The sequence below is a fragment of the Somniosus microcephalus genome, chromosome 18 (genome assembly GCF_052327205.1).
Source record: "Somniosus microcephalus isolate GS21.2 chromosome 18, FLI_Smic_1.0, whole genome shotgun sequence".
NCBI lineage: Eukaryota > Metazoa > Chordata > Chondrichthyes > Squaliformes > Somniosidae > Somniosus > Somniosus microcephalus.
Window position 1 is genome coordinate 22,191,052 of NC_141004.1, and position 19,612 is coordinate 22,210,663.

At 45.6% G+C, this 19,612-nt stretch overlaps 1 protein-coding gene across 2 annotated transcripts in view; it reads right to left on the minus strand.

Annotated features, from left to right (window-relative positions):
• The window catches only part of LOC147105116 (ubiquitin carboxyl-terminal hydrolase 49-like), a 68,479-nt gene that overhangs the window by 25,601 nt on the left and 23,266 nt on the right, over positions 1-19,612 (minus strand). For both annotated transcript variants that reach the window (XM_086011202.1, XM_086011201.1), the window contains exons 2-3: positions 8,615-8,764; positions 1,584-3,059 (exon numbers count right to left, since the gene is read on the minus strand). In XM_086011202.1, the coding sequence (XP_085867328.1) occupies positions 1,584-2,996 (1,413 nt within the window). In that variant the 5' untranslated portion in view covers positions 2,997-3,059; positions 8,615-8,764. The remainder of the gene's footprint in view (positions 1-1,583; positions 3,060-8,614; positions 8,765-19,612) is intronic.

Here is a 19,612-nt window from a genome sequence, read left to right on the forward strand (position 1 = left end):
TCTGCTCTACTTCAGTGGCATCATGAATGGGGAGGGGAGGTTGGGGGGAAATTTAAAAAAGAAATGTACCAGGGGTTCTACTCGAGAGCACGGCCCAGTGAGCAGTGCTGGAAAGGGCTCGTGTGGATGGCGGGCGAGAACAGGATTGGGCTCAATGGTAAAGTAAGTAGCTTGCCCTGTGCTCGTCATCGAGACTCGTGTGTAAAGCATAGCCACTCGGGCACATCAACAGATGGCTACAGGCAGGCAACCCAGGGAATTCTCCTCCAGCAGCCTTCAGGAGAGCAGCGAGAAGATTATAATAAAAACCCCACGGTCACAAAAATACTTGAATGGATTCTTGGTAGTATTGAAAGACTTGCATTTATATAGCACCCTTCACAACATCCCAAAGCGCTCACAACATCCCAAAGCGCTTTACAGCCAATTAAGTACTTTTTGAAGTGTAGTCGCTGTTGTAATGTAGGAAACGCGGCAGCTCCTACTAACAGCATTGTGATAATGACCAGATAATCTGTTTTAGCGATTAAGAGATAAATATAGATCAGGACATCGGGGATAACTCCCCTACTCTCCTTCGAAATAGTGCCATGGGATCTTTTACGTCCACCCGAGGGGGCAGACGGGGCCTCATCCGAAAGACGGCACCTCCTTGTGGCTCAGTGGGTAGCACACTCGCCTCTGTGTCAGGAGGTTGTGGGTTCACAGTCCCACTCCAGGGACTTGCACACATAAAGCTAGGCTGGCACTCAGTGCAGTGCTGAGGTAGTGCTGCACTGTCGGAGGTGCCGTCTTTCGGATGAGACGTTAAACCGAGGCTCTGTCTGACCTTTCAGGTGGACGTAAAAGATCCCATGGCCACTATTTCGAAGAAGAGCAGGGGAGTTATCCCCGGTGTCCTGGCCAATATTTATCCCTCAACCAACATAACAGAAACAGATGATCTGGTCATTACCACATTGCGGTTTGCTGTGCGCAAATTGGCTGCCGCGTTTCCCACATTACAACACTTCAAAAATACTTCATTAGCTGTAAAGCACTTTGAGATGTCCGGTGGTCGTGAAAGGCGCTATATAAATGCAAGTCTTTCTTTTTCTTTCTCCGACAGTGCAGCACTCCCTCAGCACTGCACTGGAGTGTTAGCCTAGCTTTATGTGCTCAAGTTTCTGGAGTGGGACTTGAACCCACAACCTTCTGACTGAGAGGCGAGGGTGCTACCAACGGAGCCACAGCTAACATCTATTGCTGAACAACTGATCGCTAAGTAACAAACCTGGAAATGCTAAAAGGCTGGAAATGAAAAAGGGATCAAGTTTTCAGTTACAAAAACAACCTTTTCAGTTTTCATTAACAAGTGAAGGATGGCAATGCCAAAAGGACATAGCTTTAACTTTTATATTTAGCGCAGGGAACTTCAGTGCTACATCTCATGCATGCGATAACTGATCGAAGAGTGCTGTCACCGAGTACAAAGTAGAAAGTATTCCATTCCGCGGCACTGTCATCCTTCACCTTGACAAGATCAGATCACGAATGAAGAATTAAATTTAAATAAGACTGCACACACTGCCATTTTCATTTACCTGACTGAGCAGCTGCCCGTGAAAGATGGTGTTCACCACCTTGAGAACCTGCTTGGTGAGCTTCCTTTGAGAGAAAGGAATGAGGATCCGGTGCTTCGCGCCTTCCGACTCCAGCTCCTGCTGCACTTTGTCCAGTAATTCACAAAGAAATTCCTGAGCGTCCTGCTGGCCGTAGCCCCTGAATGCTGGGATCAGGCTCCACACAGAGTGCAACATAGCAAACGGGGATACCAAAGCCCACCTTCCAGACCACATTACGTGAAAAAGCGTGTGAAGTTCATGGCAGAGAGAGATGTGCTTCGAGCTAGGCTCCTTGGGTTGAATAAGTTCCAGGTTCCTGGCCATAGAGGCACCTCCATTCAAACCAGCTGGCATGCTGTATCTCCCTGAAGTTCCCACGTGATCGTTCCTTCCTGCTATGTAAGTCGCAGGACCGATCCCCAGCGTCACCTTGTTGGACAATCTCGTTTTCCCGTTTGTGGTCCTTGCCAATAATTCTTCAGTCTCACAGAGATCAAGGGTTAAGAAACACTCTCTGAACTTCTGCAAGTGACTCAGTACTTGCAGGATGGAGTTCATGTAGCAGGTATTACCGAGGTTTCTTAGACCCGTAACACCAGGAGTTACCACTGGTTTACGCCTGGCAGCATAATAGCGCTTCATTTTGTTCCTTTGTCGTTTTGAGGTAGGGGCAGTTTGTAGCACCTTTCTTCCAGTTGGTTTTCTGCACTTTCTCGAGATATGATCCCCCTTCTGGATTTGAAATAAAATTCTTGCACTCTTCCTCGGTGGAGTGTTGGCAAGCTCTTCCATGAACTTGCGCTTTAGCTCCTGTCGGCGCTTCCTCGCTTCCTCCTTTCTTCTTTCCATTTCCTCCAGTAGCCTCTTTTCTTCCAATCTATGCTTTCCGCTAGTTGTCTGTTCAAACCAAATGCGCATTGCCTTTGTGAGCAAAGACTGGCGCCTGTGCCAAAGAGCAGTGAACATTTGCTCTGTACTATGAGTCTGCCCCTTTTTACTCTTCTGAAATGAACAAGGAGATTCCCCGCAAGCCATTGACCGCAATGCCCTGCCATTGCGTGCAGTCGGACTGTACTTTTGGTTCTTTATTGCACTTAGAGTGCTTCTCAACAGTTTTAAATCCCCCGTGGCATTGTCATTCAACACGTAGTCGTCACAAAGATAACAAAAGACATAAAGTTCATTGACCTCCATGGCCAAAGGATGCCTAGTTTCCGCAAAGTGTTTGAGTGCATGCTCCTCAATGTAGCGGCCACAAGCCACGTGGGAGCATTTAAGACAGGCCCAAACCGACTCCGTGGTGTTGCAGTCTATGCAATGCCACTTCTGGGGATTCAATATGGAGTGATTTTGGGCGAGTCGCAGCCGCCCTACATGCTTACACCTATCCATGGCTTTAAAAGCGCTCAGAAATATTCTGGTTGTAGTATCCTTGACCTGCTGTACTGCTTTAACCTGTCGGAGGTAAAGAGAAAAAAAAACTTTAGCTGTTGAAACTTTATAACAAACTGTAAAGCATCAAATCATAGAATGGTTATAGCACACAAGGAAGCCATTCGGCCCATTGAACCCGTGTCGGCCCTCTTCAAGAGCACTGCAGCTAGTCCCACTCCCCTGTCCTTTCCCCATAGCCCTGCAAATTTCTCTCTTTTGGGTACTTATCAAATTCCCTTTTGAAAGCCATGATTAAATCTGCCTCCACCACTCGCTCAGTCAGTGCATTCCAGATCATAACCACTCGCTGCGTAAAAAAGTTTTTTTCTTAAGTCGCCTTTGGTTCTTTTGCCAATCACCTTAAATCTGCGTCCTCTGGTTCACGACCCTTCCGCCAATGGGAACAGCTTCTCTCTCTACTCTGTCTAGACCCCTCATGATTTTGAACACCTCTATCAAATCTCCTCTCAACCTTCTCTGCTCCAAGGAGAATAACCCCAGCTTCTCCAGTCTATCGACGTAACTGAAGTCCCTCATCCCTGGAAACTTTCTTGTAAATCAGAGAAGATTCTCACTGAAAGAAGGTCCAAGCTTTTGTAAATGCTCCGCGTCTAACGAGTTACCTTTGCCAAGTACACCACTATTCTTTGAAGAACAAAAGGCACCTCATTTCCTTTACACCTTCCAGCCACCAACTCAGGAGTGGCAGATCAAGAAGCTTTTAACGTCTTTGAATCTAAGTTAATAAAGGGTTACAGGTTTGTGACAAAGGATCTCGACATCCTCAGAGGTCAACAGTATCAATTCTGAATCAAGACATCAAGTTCGCGCAGTACACGAATATAAGGTATGCAACAAAAAACAAGCTTCTTACAGGAGTAAACAGAACTTAAATCTACAGGGGGGAAAAAATAGGATAAAGTGGCTGCTGTTTGCTATATTATTCAAACGACGAAGTTAAGGGCTAGCTTGCGGGCTTTTTTCTTCCACGGCTAGTGTTTTCATCCAACCCAGGATATTGTGAAAGAATGGTCGCAATATATAGTCATATCCAGTGTCAGAACAGAAAAAGAAAAATTGAAGGCAAGGGCACTTGACTGGAAAAATAATCGCAATATGAAAAAAGGGACTTTGTCCAGATTAAATGGAAGGAAAAATTGTCAAATAACTGTCGATTAGAAGTAGAAAATATTTAAACAGTGGGAAGGAAAAGGTGAAAATCAAGCATATTCCAGTAAGGAAAAAAGGGAGCTGGTCAAAGACTGAGGTTGCATGGATAAATAGGGAAATTTTGAAACCAAAAAAAACATTTAGCATTTACAGGGCAGATAGAAAAATATAGGAAAACTACAAAAAGGGAGATTAGAAAAGATTAAAAGTAGTAAGAGTGAAAACTAACAAAATAAAATAAAAAGGCGTATTCTTAGTGAGAGGATAGTCAAGGTTTTGGTATGGTCGTGAAACGATGCAGTGAAGATTAAGGAAAGGCAGAAATACAAAATATGTACTTTGCCTCAATTTTCACAGATGAGGTGGATATTAGGATTGTAGAAACATCACAGAACCAAAAAAGGATTATAGTGCAGAAGGAGGCCAGTGGGCCCGTGTCGGTGTCGGCTCATTGCTAGTTAAATCCAAAACTAATTCCGTTTCCTTGCAATCGCCCCCAGAGTCTTTATCTATTTCAAATATTTATCCAGTTTTCCTTCATACAATGGTCTCTGACTCAACCACTCCCTGTGGAAAAGCATTCCATGCTCAAACAACCCTCTGAGCAAAGAAATTTCTCCTCCTCTCTCCTCGATCCTTTCCCTGTTCACTCCATTAAAACCCTTCATAACTTTAAAAACCTCTACTAAATATCCTCTTAACATTCTCTGCTCCAGTAAAAACAGTCCCAGTACCTCATGTCTCCCCTCATAACTCCAGGCTCTCATCCCTGGCATCGTCCTGACAAATCTACACTCTACAGTCTCTATGACTTCAATGACCTTTCTATAATGAGGCACCCAAAACTGTGCACAGTAATCCAACGATGGCCTCATCACTGGAGGCGGCTGTAGAGCCAATAGAAAAGGTTATTGTTTAACCAATAGGAAAGCTCATTATTCAAAGAGCTGGTACAAAAGACGTTACTCAAACTTAAGGTAGACAAATTACAGAGACATGTTTGTTTACATTCGAAGATCCTGATGAAAGCTAGGGAAGGAAATGCAGAGGTTCTGACTAGAATTTTCCAAAATTCTGTGTCAGAGGTTTGGACAGTTACAAACATGATTCTTCAAAAAAAAGGAAACTGGGTAAGCCAGAAAATTATAGGTCAGACGAGAGTCTATAATGTAGGATCAAATTACTAAACACTTGACGAAACCTAAATTAACATGGATTTCTAAAGACAAGTCACACTTGGCTATCCTTATAGGATTTTTCAAAGAAATAATAGATGCAGAGAAAGGAATTGTAGTGGATTATATGGATTTTCAAAAAGCATTTGATAAGAGACTTATGGCAACGATAATGGCACATGGAATTATGGGAGATGTGGTCTCTGTTTGCTGTACGGGCATATTTGAAATGCTTTTGGAGAGCTGTTACGTGAGCCCAGCATAAAAACATCCCCGATTGACACCAAGGTTGCAATTTCACTTGAAAGACCGGAAATGGATACAAATTTGGCTCAGTGACAGGAAGCAAAGGGTGGTCGTGGATCGATGTCTTTCAGACTGGGAGGTGGTTTGCAGGGGTGTTCCCCAAGGGTCAGTTTTGGGTCCATTACTCGCTTCGATTTTTATTAACGACCTAGACTCGGGTGTAGTGAGCAGCATTATAAAGTTTGCAGATATGAAATGAATCTTGGCAAAGTAGTAGATAGTGAGGAGGATAATTATAGGCTTCAGGATGACAGACAGGAGGGTGAAATGGGCAGAAGCACGGCAGATGGAGTTCAATGCGGAGAAGTGTAAAGTGATGCACTTTGGGAGGACTAATATGGAAAGACAGTACACTATACAGTAAATGGCACGATTCAGAAACGTGTAGGTGAGCAGAGACACCTTGGTATCCATATACCAGGAAACTTTGTGCTATCCGGCACCCACGGGACCAAGCTGCTGCCGTTGCCTCAAAACTGCCGTACTCTCCAGAGTTAATGTTGAGAGATACGGAGATTCTTATCTCCGTATTTGACAACAAGCACTGTTGCTTAGCAACAGCTTCGAAACACTCGGGTGTGGCCCTAAAGCTCTGTAGCTGAAGCTGTTGCTATAGCTACAGACCTTGCACAGCTTGACTGTTCAAACAAAGCAAAAAAAACAAACAAAAAGAATAAAAAACGGCTGCTGATTTTTGTCGGTGGCTCCAGATTGCCGGATAGCTCACCTCCGGATAGCACAAAGTTTCCTGTACAGAAATCCTTAAAGGTGGCAGAGCAAGTTGATAAGGTGGTTAAAAAAGCAGGAGTTGCTTGGGTTTATAAACAGAGGAATAGAATATAAAGGCAAAGTGATCAGGCTCAAACTTTATAAATCACTGGTTAGGCCTCAGTTGGAGCATTGTGGACAATTATGGGCACAGCACTTCAGGGAAGCTGTAAAGGCTACAGAGGAGGTTTACTAAGGATGAGGGACTTGTTATGAGAGGTTGGAAATGTTAGGACTGTTCTCCTTGGAACAGAGAAGGTTAAGAGGTGACCTAACAGAGGTTTTAAAGATAAATGAGAGGTTATGATGGAGTACAGAGAGAAAAATTATTTCCTCTGGCGAGAGGGTCAATAACTAGAGGTTATAGATTCAAAATCATTGGCAAAAGATCCAGAGGGGAGAGGAGGAGAAATCATTTCACTCACAGTTGTCGGGATCTGGAAAGCTCAACTTGAAAAGGTGGCGGAAGCCGATTCCATAAATAATTTCAAAAGTGAGTTGGACGGGTACTTGAGGATGAGCTACTTACAGGGGTACGGACAGAAGGCAGGGACGTGGGACTGAGCACAACGGCTCTTTCAAAGAGCCAGCACAGGCACGGCGGGCCGAACGACCTCCTTCTGTGCTGTAAGTTTCTGTGATTCTATGATACTCAGCACCTAACTGTGCCACACCTGACGTAAAGAATGTTTGATCCTAATAGTGGCTGCCTCAAATGCTCCATTTCCCATTCTTCACCTTAGTGAAGCAGAGAGGCAATGTGTGATGAAGCATTAGACATACAAAGGAACATACTTAGCCCCTTGAGCCTGTTCGGCCATTCAATGAGAGCATGTGACCTAACTCCATCTATCTGTCTTTGGCCCATATCCCTTAATAACTTTGGTTAACAAAAATCTATCAATCTCAGATTTAAAATTAACAATTGATCTCGCATCAATTGCTGTTTGCGGAAGAGAGTTCCAAACTTCTACCACCCTTTGTGTGTAGAAATGTTTCCTAATTTCACCCCTGAAAGGTCTGGCTCTAATTTTTAGACTATGCCCCCTAGTCCTAGAATCCCCAATCAGTGGAAATAGTTTCTCTCGTTCTACCCTATCTGTTCCCCTTAATATCTTGAAAGCTTCAATCAAAGCACCCCTTAACCTTCTAAATTCCAGGGAAAACAACCTTAGTTTGTGTAATCTCTCCTCGTAATTTAACCCCTGGAGTCTGGGCATCAGACCAGAGGGTCCTAGACTTGATTCGAGGTCTGTGCGGTTAGCCACACCCGCCTAGCCCGCTGCAATTGGGCTTAGCTTCCCTGGACTGAAGAGTGGAAAACTCAAGCGGGATACCCACTGCTGGTTCCTATACAGTGACCATTGCTGGAAAATGCACAAGTGGACAGCCTGGCCTGTGGCGTTCTCTACAACTGAACCGTATGCTGACACCCACTGGCTCGGTTCACAAATGAAGAATGGTCACTTGACGAAGGTATTAAGGGATGGCTGGCTGGCACAGAGGAACGAGTCAGTGACTTTAGGAGGAAGAAAAGGTGAGAAAATAAGAAAACAAAGGGTTAAGTAGGTACAACCCTCGGGCAAAGGTCATCTATCTTCCATTAGCTACACTACCAATTGGCACAGTTATTTTTAAGAACAATTAATGGACATTAACTGCAAATCACATTTCTAATCTTTGGAAGTGCTATCCCTGATCAGATTCTGAAGGAGATTGACAAGGTAGATGCCGAGAGGTTGTTTCCCCCTGGCTGGAGAGTCTAGAACTAGGGGGCAGTCTCAGGATAAGGGGTCGGCCATTTAAGAGTGAGATGAGGAGGAATTTCTTCACTCAGAGGGTTGTGAATCTTTGGAATTCTCTGCCCCAGAGGGCTGTGGATGCGGAGTCGTTGAGTATATTCAAGGCCGAGATCGATAGATTTTTGGACTCTAGGGGAATCATGGGATATGAAAATTGGGCAGGAAAGTGGAGTTGAGGTCGAAGGTCAGCCATGATCTTATTGAATGGTGGAGCAGGCTCGGGGGACCGTATGGCCTACTCCTGCTCCTAATTCTTATGCTCTTATGATCATATTATTGAGCATAGCATAAGGAAAGATTTCATGCTCAGGTTCCTGGCTGCACAAATCATCAGACACAAAGTAACAGTACTTACTTAGACATTCTCAAATCTTCTTCCAACAACAGAGTGGTCACAGTCTGGGAAAATACCATCTCAGCAAGCAATGGTGACAGCACTGTACCTCCACGATACGTTGCTAGGAACTGTCAGGATACCATATTACAGGCAGACAACCTTACAGCTCTGAAACATAAAAAAAATACCTTTTAGTACAGAGAACCAAGGAGATAGTGTCCCTGAAGCCAAGACATTTATCATGTACAAAGTATTTTATTCAGTGAACGAGTCTGGCAATAGATTGAGACATTTTAAAGAGAGCAAAGCCTTCCGTAGCAATACAGAATGTTAATATTTAGACAATGCTATTTCTGTAAGCATCACTAACTGGCATCATCGCCATTCTATTTATTCCTTCCCTTTCTATCCCGAGAGGTATCTGCACAGCTGTGCAGGATTGCCTTTTCATCATTTCAATATGCAGGTACCCCAAGACTGCCCACCAACATGGCTGTCAAAATTCATTTGGTTGAATTTTGATGTAAAATTCTCGTGTGAAAGTGGGCAGAGGAAACTGAAAAACTGTAAACATCTAAATGAAAAAAATGAGCTAATTTTCTAATGATATGCCAGCCGAGAGCTTAATTGCACCAAGTGGTCAGCCGGTATAAACCAGCATATTTCACTGAAAGCCAGTGACATGTACGGATTTATGACAGCTGTGACTACGGGCTGGAATGACAGCACAAGGTTTTTGATGCTACTTTATGACATTATTTAAAATGTCTCAATTATCATTTACGAGTTACAGAATAGAAAAACCTAAACCGGACAGTCACATTAATGCATGGATTAACACCCTCATTTATTTGTTCTCTGCTGTATTATGCACGCTGCATCTGCCATGCCTCGTCTTCTTTGAATGCACGTTAAATGTACAGTTAACCCTTGCTATAATGTGCAATGGAGGAGAGGCTGGAGGAGGGCAGAGAGGAAGCAAGCCATGCATTTGCAGTGAGGGGCACAGTAGATTGACATTCTCTTTCATCACACTGAACAGCATGGTGGAAACAGTAGGGAAATATTTCTAAACACATTGGGGGCAGGAGGAAAAGAATGAAGACAGTGGCCAGAGGAAGCTTTTCAAGGCATAACAAGGGAGAAGGGACACAGCAGGTTGGCTGGGGGGGTGGTGAGAGGCTAGCGAGAGGAGCAGGGGACAGGAGCGAGAAGCGGTTTCTAGCCGTGTCTCGGATTGTGTAGAGACAGAGAACCTTTCAGCATTCTTTTTTTATTTAACAAGGCTTTTTGAGGTGGATAAAAGGTGAAATAATTACTGAAAAGCACAATTAAAATATTACTCCCCCACCCACCCTCGCATCCGCCAAAAGAGAGACTGCCGAGGCGAAGGATGGACTGTTCAAATCATGCATTCAGAGTTAGGCCTCTGCCATTGATCAATGACAGACAGAGATGAATGGAAGTTCCAATTGGCTGATCTGATCAACATGCACAAAGGAGGCACATTGAGAAAGTGTGAGGGGGCTTTAACAGAATTAACATGAATCACAGACACGTCATTTGTTGCAGGAGATTTTTTTTTGAAGCGTTTAAACCACAATTATAAGCATGCTACAAAAAGATTTAGATTGAAGTCGCTTAAAATGAGAAAAACCAACACAAACAACTCCAAAAATTGCTGCAGGAATCATTAAATAAAGAGAACCGGGGCACGGATTTAATGGGTGTTCTCGGGGAGAGAAAAAACCTTGCATCATGACAGCTCCACGGCAGCGAAACCTTAACACTAACTCTCTGGAATGATCGGTTTCAAAAACCGCACTTCATATTCATCGATGCTCTCAAATTGCAGTGCAGTCCTCAAGTGCGACTGGAATTTAACATTTCTTTTACAGAAGCCTATTTGAGAAACATACCATGCAAGAGGAGTGTATCTAATATTCTAAAACCCTGATTTGGAAGAGTGGCGTTCTATCTTTCCACTAACACATAAGCATATTGAAGTTCAATTGCATCTTTACACTGGCACAGGCCTAGCACTAAGTATTAAACTGACCCATCGCATCTGTTCCAAAAGGTTTCAGGACTGTCAATTTGTCACAGGCAAAGGTCAGCGCTCGTGGAAGCGAGATAAACACACACGCTGATCCAACCTAAAATTCCAGCAGAGCATTTTCATTTACTCCAGTTTGGGACAGCATAATCATATCTATCTTTTCTCATTCAGTAGCACACATTTTTCATTCCATCTTTCTTACTCTCAGCATGCAACCTCCGCTACCTTGTGTTAACGCAAGTCCCACGCTATCTCCTTAACTACCGCGCTGAGGTTGCTCAATGTCTTTCAAAAATAAAATGACAATTAAATCTAAATTAGAATGCTGTGGCTAACAGGTTACTAAATTATATTTATAGAATTCCTCCCACTCCCCCCCAATCTAATTCCTTTTCTCCGAAAGGCACTGGCTCTTCCTGTACGGTTTCACGAGAACCAACGGTATTCTGGTACATTGCCCAAGTACAAGCTAGACAGCGAGTGTCGATACGCTATTTGTTTGTGGAGGAAAGCGAAGCTTTGGCTGGTTTTTCTCCTTTCGAGCCCACAGGGACAGGGAGCTACGTTGCAGCATTCTGCATAGATCAGCTAATAAAAGAAACACTTGATACTGAGCCATACAAACCAGACGGTCCCAACCACCTGGTGCATTTAACCACTCTCATCCCTCCCTGAAACCACCATCTCCTTCCCAGGGTACCACAGAGACAAAGACCCCTCTAGTACCTTATTCTATACGTTCTGAACGTAGCAAGCATCAACAGGCTATTGGTTCATTAGGAGGGGGGAAGAAGGCCGACCCCCCGTACCGTTGGACAAGAACAAGTACACACTTTCAGCAGGGATGACTAGATTGGGGTCAGGAGCAGGAACCCCTGCTGAATGTTCCTTTCTTGATTCAGGAGCTCGGAAGCCAATATGAGCATCTCGCACAAGAGCTCAGCACAGAGATGGGATTGAGCGTGGAACCTTCCTGGTCTGTACGGTGCAGCTAAACGTCAGCCGTGGCTCAGTGGGTAGCACTCTCGCCTCCGAGCCCGAAGGTTGTGGGTTCAAGGCCCATTCCAGGGACTCGAGCACCAAAATCTAGGTCAACATTCCAGTGCCGTGCTGAGCGAGCGCTGCACTGTCGGGAGTTGCTGTCTTTCGGATGAGACATTAAACCGAGACTACATCTGCTCTCAGGTGAATGTAAAAGATCCGATGGCACTATTTCGAAGAAGAGCAGGGGAGTTATCTCCGGTGTCCTGGCCAATATTTATCTCTTAAATCAACATCTAAAGGGCAGCACGGTGGCATAGTGGTTAGCACTGTTGCCTCACAGCGCCAGGGACCCGGGTTCAAATCCGGCCTCGGGTGACTGTCTGTGTGGAGTTTGCACATTCTCCCCGTGTTTGCGTGGGTTTCCTCCGGGTGCTCCGGTTTCCTCCCACAGTCCAAAGATGTGCGGGTTAGGTTGATTGGCCATGATAAAAATTGGCCCTTAGTGTTAGGGGGGATTAAATATGTGGGGTTACAGGGTAGGGCTTGGGTGGGATGGCTGTCGGTGTAGGGACCGGGTGCTAGGGTTTGGATGATCAGCCATGATCTCGTTGAATGGCAGAGCAGGCTCGAAGGGCCGAATGGCCTACTCCTGCTCCTAGTTTCTATGTTTCTATGTAAAACAGATTATCTGGTCATTATCACATTGCTGTTTGTGGGAGCTTGCTGTGCACAAATTGGCTGCTGTGTTGTCTACATTACAACAGTGACTCCACTTCAAAAAGTACTTCATTGGCTGTAAAGCGCTTTGGGACGTCCTAAGGTCGTGAAAGGCGCTACATAAATGCAAGTCTTTGTTTTTATTCTTGGGCACACAGATGTTATACAGGTCAAGATCGGACAGGGCTTCTGCTGGTCCCCAGCTTTGTACGAAAGAACTTGCTTTTACGACCTCAGGATGTCCCAAAGGACTTCACAGCCAAGAAGTAATTTTTTGAAGTGTAGTCACTGTTGGAAGTAGGGAAACACTGTGGCCAATTTGCACACAGCAAGATCCCACAAACATGACCAGCTAATCTGTTTTAGCGATGTTGGTTGAGTGATAAATGTTGACCTGGACATGGGGTGAACTCCCCTGCTCTTCTTCCAATAGTGCCGTGGGACCTTTTACGTCCAACTGGGGGCAAACGAGGTTTTGGCATAATGTCACATCCAAAAGACGGCACCTCTGACAGTACAGCACTGGAGTGTCAGCCTAGATTATAGAAACAGAAGATAGGAGCAGGAGTAGGCCATTCGGCCCCTCGAGCCTGCTCCACCATTTAATGATATCATGGCTGATCATCTAAATTCAGTACCCTGTCCCTGCTTTCTCCCCATACCCCTTTAGCCTTAAGAAATATATCCATCTCCTTCTTGAATATATTTAATGAATTGGCCTCAACTGCCTTCTGTGGTAGAGAATTCCACAGGTTCACCACTCTCTGGGTGAAGAAATTCCTCCTCATCTCAGTCCTAAATGTCTTACCCCTTATCTTTAGACTGTGACCCCTGGTTCTGGATTCCCCCGCCATCGGGGACATCCTTCCTGCATCTAGTCTGTCTAGTCCGGTTAGAATTTTATACGTTTCAATGAGGTCCCCTCTCATTCTTCTAAACTCCAGCGAATATAAGCCTAATCGACCCAATCTCTCTTCATACGTCATTCTTGCCATCCCAGGTATCAGTCTGGTGAATCTTCGCTGCACTCCCTCCATGGCAAGAACATCCTTCCACAGATAAGGCGACCAAAACTGCACACAATACTCAAGGTGTGGTCTCACCAAGGCCTTGTACAACTGCAGCAAGACATCCTTGTTCCTGTACTCGAATCCTCTCGCTATGAAGGCCAACATACCATTTGCCTTCTTAACCGCCTGCTGCACCTGCATGCTTACCTTCAGCGACTGGTGCACAAGGACACCCAGGTCTCGTTGCACTTCCCCTTCTCCCAATCTATTGCTGTTCAGATAATAAATGTGCTCAAGTCCTGGAGTGGGGCTTGAACGCACGACCTTCTGACTCAAAGGGCAGAGTGCTACAATGGAGCCAAGGCAGTTACGCAGTAGTCCAGGACTGCTGGTATTTTAACTGGCGGCTCCATACAGCTGGTTGAAATGTTTCATTTTAGATTCCAGAAGGCTCGCATCAGTGAGACAATTCCCAGTGTTTATTAAATCCAGCTGGCTTATCCCAGCAGCACTCAAACCCAGGAAGAATTGAGCTACAACTGCTCGTGAGGAACAATTCGCCGCTGGAATAATGGAGCCACAGTTTTGTAGACACCAGAAGCTGGATCTTGGATGCCAGGCTCCTGGAATCCAAATTTAAACAGCACCAATATGAAAGCAGCTGACAAGAATCAAGTCGTTCAAAGCAGAATTACACAGCTCCGAAGAGCATGCGTATTCTCCTGAACATGGTGTATTCCTGACCAACGTTCCTGCTGAGCTGTGGGGCGGTCTGGAGGTCCCGCACAGGCCGCTCACCAGCTTTACAATGGGAGAGCCGCGCATGCGCGAAAAATTGAATGGACCGCGCAGCCATTTAAAGGGCCCGCTCACCAAAAAAATTTAGAGGGAATATTGTTCCTGACAATATTTAGTGGGCCTCCAAAGGTTTTGGATGAAACATCTCCTTTTAAATTAAATTTAGTATTGAAGAACAATAATGTTGCCCACTTTTCAGGCACTAACTGCCCGACTCCCACGATTCACCATAAACAGGCCATCTTTCCACAGCCAACGTCACTCTGTAGCTTGGCATGCAACTGAAATCAGGAATCTCAATGGAAAGAACTATGAGCGCTAAGCTACACCATCACCGTAGCTTACTTTTATACTGCACCTTTAACGTAGAAATGCATCCCAAGCCCCTTCAAAAGGAATAAGGAGAAAATGGACGTCAGGCTAAGGAAAGATAGCTTGGGACGGAGAACCAAAAGCTTGATCAAAATGAGGTAAGTTTTAAGAAGGGTCTTAAAAGAAAGAGAGGGGGATGGAGAGGCGAAGAGATTTAAGGGGGGAATTCCAGAGCGTGGGGCCTAAGAGGCCGAAGGTACAAACCTCCAATTTTGGGGTGGCTTGTAGAGCTGGAGGAGTTTGCCGAGATAGGGAGCAGCAAGGGCATGGAGGGGCTTAAATACAAGGGCGAGAAGTTTAAATATGTAGTATTGGGAGATCGGGAGCCAATGTAGGTTAACTAGGACAGGGATGATGGGCGAGTGGGACAGGATACAGGCAGCAGAGTTTTGGATGAGCTGAAGTTTATGGAAGGTGGAAGCTTTGAGGCCGGCTAGGCAGGCATTACGAAGTATTACAAAGTATTTACAGCACAGAAACAGGCCATTCGGCCCCAACAGGTCCGTGCCGGTGTTTATGCGCCACACGAGCCTCCTCCCACCCTCCTACACTTTTACGTCCAACTGAGGGCTGACGAGGCATTGAACAGTCAAGTCTGGAGGTGACAAAGGCATGGACAAGGGTTTCAGCAGCAGACGGGCTGAGGTAGAAGCAGAGGCGGCTGAGGTGGAAGTAGGCGGTCTTTGTGACGGGGAGGATATGCAGCTGCAAGTTCAGATCGGGATCAAATTAGACACTGCGGCTGTGAATAGTACACCCCATTACTCAAATGGTGCTGTACCACTAGGCTGTCTGTCTCCTGCAATTCTTTATAAGCTTAGGATCATCAGGAAAAGGTGAAAAACTAAATATTTTCTCAACTGGCAAATGCACCATGTGGTATGATACTGCACCAGACAAGGATGGTCCCAGGACAGTCCCTCTCTGTGCTCAGTTAGTCGCAGCTAGACAGACAGTGGACCACTGTGCTGCATCATTCTATTAGCCTCAGTTCCTATGGGCTGAGACATAGAAACATAGAAGATAGGAGCAGGAGTAGGCCATTCGGCCCCTCGAGCCTGCTCCGCCATTCAATGAGATCATGGCTGATCATCCAAATTCAGTACCCGGTCCCTGCTTTCTCCCCATATCCCTTGACCTCTTTAGCCTTAAGAAATATATCCAACTCCTTCTTGAATATATTTAATGAATTGGCCTCTACTGCCTTCTGTGGTAGAGAATGCCACAGGTTCACCACTCTCTGGGTGAAGAAATTCCTCCTCATCTCAGTCCTAAATGGCTTACCCCTTATCCTTAGGCTGTGACCCCTGGTTCTGGACTCCCCCGCCATTGGGAACATCCTTCCTGCATCTAGTCTGTCTAATCCTGTTAGAATTTTATAAGTTTCAATGAGACAAAACAAAAGGGGGGTAAAAATAAAATTCCCATTCCTGATTTCTATATAGTGACTCAGACTGGAAAATGCTCACGTGTCGATCATGTGCAGACAATTCATGACAGGATTGGGCTCAGCTGTGACATTCCCCATGGTTGAATAGCCCCTCAACAGTCACACATGAAGAATGACCACTTGGGCAGAGTACCGCAAGAAAGAAAAGACTTGCATTTCTATAGCGCCTTTCATGACCACCGGACGTCCCAAAGCGCTTTACAGCCAACGAAGTACTTTAAGTGGAGTCACTGTTGTGATGTACGAAACGCAGCAGCCAATTTGTGCACAGCAAGCTCCCACAAACAGCAATGCGATAATGACCAGATAATCTGGTTTTTTGTGATGTTGATTGAGGAATAAATATTGGCCCAGGCCATCAGGGAGAACTCCCCCTGCTCTTCTTCGAAATAGTGCCGTGGGATCTTTTACATCCGCTTGAGGGGGCAGACCGGGCCTCGGTTTAAGCAGAATGTCTCATCCGAAAGGTTGCCAGTACACAAAGGACCAAACCCCCTGTAGGTGTCATTATTTCCGGGAGGGGTGATTTGGAGTTGTGGGGGGGGGGGGGGGGGGGGGGGGCAATTCTGGCAGCTACAACTGGTATGAAGACCATGCAAGTATAAAGTTGGTAGCATCCCAAGTGACAGAAAAGATACAGATGTAGTAAAGCACAAGAATATCCTCCCTCTCCATCCTGGGTTCACCTGCTGAGTGTAAAAGCTCAACTGGTGTGACACCAGCATTAGTATCCCAGCGGCCTAGTTATTACCATGGTAACAGAGATACTGTATTTGCAACAACAAAAGCTCCTTTCTCTCGCGTGCTCGAGGGCCATGCATGCATTCTAAACACCACTCAGGAGGTACCACGCTGCGTTTGTAGTTTAAACAGGATAAATCCTCATCACAATCAGCATCTGCAGCAGAGCCACCAATCTTCCTCGCGGTAAACAGTGAACGTGGAGAATCTACTGGGCATGAACTCCAGCACCAAAATGGCTTACCGGTTACAATGCGGATTTAACGGTCCTTAAAAAAAATTAAAAAAATCCTCGTCATTAACGAGCCAAAAAGCTTCGAACGCCCCTTAGAATGGGGGGAAGATTTCAAGTAATCAGTCGCAACACAAGAGCCCAGCTGGGGTTCCTGTGCCTGATTGCTACTCCGGGACCAGAGCTGAAAATGCACGTGTGGATGCTGGGTGAAGGCAAGGTCAGGCTTCGTTATGAAGGCTCTTGCATTCAGGTACGATCCTTCTGCCTCTCCCGAGGCTGGGTGCGAATGTACCACATGGCGTGGTACTAGCCCATGTAGACCAGGAGGTCCCAGGTTTCATCCCCAAGCTATGCTGAATTAGCTGGTCCCAGCCAGAACAGCAGTTGGGGTGCTACACTGGCCTCATAGGAATACATAGAATATACGGCCCAGAAACAGGCCATTCGGCCCAACCAGTCCATGCTCCACTCGAGCCATAGACAGACATAGAAAATAGGAGCAGGAGTAGGCCATTCGGCCCTTCGAGCCTGCTCCGCCATTCAACGAGATCATGGCTGATCATCCAAACCCTAGCACCCGGTCCCTACACCGACAGCCATCCCACCCAAGCCCGATCCCCGTAACCCCATAACCCCACGTATTTAATCCCCCTTAACACTAAGGGCCAATTTTTTATCATGGCCAATCAACCTAACCCGCACATCTTTGGACTGTGGGAGGAAACCGGAGCACCCGGAGAAAACCCACGCAAACACAGGGAGAAACACAGTCACCCGAGGCCGGATTTGAACCCGGGTCCCTGGCGCTGTGAGGCAACAGTGCTAACCACTGTGCCACCGAGCCACCTCCAGTCTTTCCTCATCTAAATCTATCAGCATAACCCTCTATTCCCTGTTCCCTCATATGCTTGTCTAGCCACCCCTTAAATAAATGCATCTATACTAACCACTCCCTGTGGTAGCGAGTTCCACATTCTCACCACTCTTTGGGTAAAGAAGTTTCTTCTGAATTCCCTATTGGATTTCTTGGTGACCATCTTATATTGATGGCCTCTAGTTATGCCCTTCCCCACAAGTGGAAACATTCTCTATCTACTCTATCAAAACATCTCAATTTTAAAGACCTCTATTAGGTCACCGCTGAGCCTTCTTTTTTCAAGAGAAAAAAAACCCAGCCTGTTCATCCTTTCCTGATATGTATACCCTCGCATTTCTGGTATCAATTAAATTCCATTTGCTTTATTGGCATGACAAGGTACATCTTATGTTGCCAAAGCACAGAAAAACATGTATGATTGAACACATAAACACAGATCTAGACATAGTGTATAGACAGATATATCCCTGTATATATAAATATACACACATCCTTGTAAATCTTCTCTGCACCGTCTCCAGTGCCTCTATATCCTTTTTATAATATGGCGACCAGAACTGCACGCAGTACTCCAAGTGTGGTCTAACCAAGGTTCGATACAGGCTCCTACTTCCCTACTTTTCAATTCTATACCTCTAGAAGTAACCCTAGTGTTTGGTTTGCTTTTTTTATGGCCTTGTTAACCTGTGACACAACTTTTAGTGATTTGTGTATTTGTACTCCAAGATCCCTTTGTTCCTCTACCCCACCTAGACTCGCACCCTCCAAGTAATAAGTGACCTCCCTATTCTTCCTACCAAAATGTAATTCCTCACATTTATCGGTGTTGAACTTCATTTGCTAATTATATGCCCATTCTGCAAGTTTATTAATGTCCTCCTGTAATTTGTTGCAGTCCTCCTCAGTATTGACTATCTCCCCCACAATTTGGGGTCATCTGCAAATTTAGAAATTGCATTTTTGATTCCAAAGTCTAAATCATTAATGTAAATTACGAACAGCAGTGGTCCCAGCACTGATCCTTGTGGAACACCACTACCCCACCTTCTGCCACTGTGAATAGCTACCCTTTACTCCTACTCTCTGCTTTCTGACCTGAAGCCAGCCAGCAATCCACTCTGCTACTTGCCCCCTGACTCCGCATTCTCTGACCTTGTTCATCAGTCTATTATGGGGTACCTTATCGAAGGCCTCAGTATCACCTCGGGTTCCCATTCTTTACCGTTATCCACTGACCCCTTATGGAAAGTGCGTCAGGTGAAGAAGGGATCAGACTCCGTAACAATGCCCTACACAGTCAGGGCTGTGTGTGTCAGCCGTGGCTCAGTCGGCAGCACTCTCGCCTCGGAGTCAGAAGGTTGAGGGTTCAAGTCCCACTCCAGAGACTTGAGCACAATAATCTGGGCAGACACTCCAGTGCAGTGCTGAGGGAGTGCTGCACTGTCGGAGGTGCCGTCTTTCAGATGAGAAATTAAACCGAGGCCCCGTCTGCTCTCTCAGGTGAACATAAAAGATCCCATGGCACTATTTCAAAAAAGAGCGCGCAGGGGAGTTATCCCCCGTGTCCTGGGGCCAATATTTATCCCTCAATCAGCAGCACTAAAAAAAGATTTCTGGTCATTATCACATTGCTGCTTGTGGGAGCTTGCTGTGCGCAAATTGGCTGCCGCGTTTTCCTACATTACAACAGTGACCACACTTCAAAAAGTGCTTAATTGGCTGTAAAGCGCTTTGGGACGTCCGGTGGTCATGAAAGGCACTATATAAACGTAA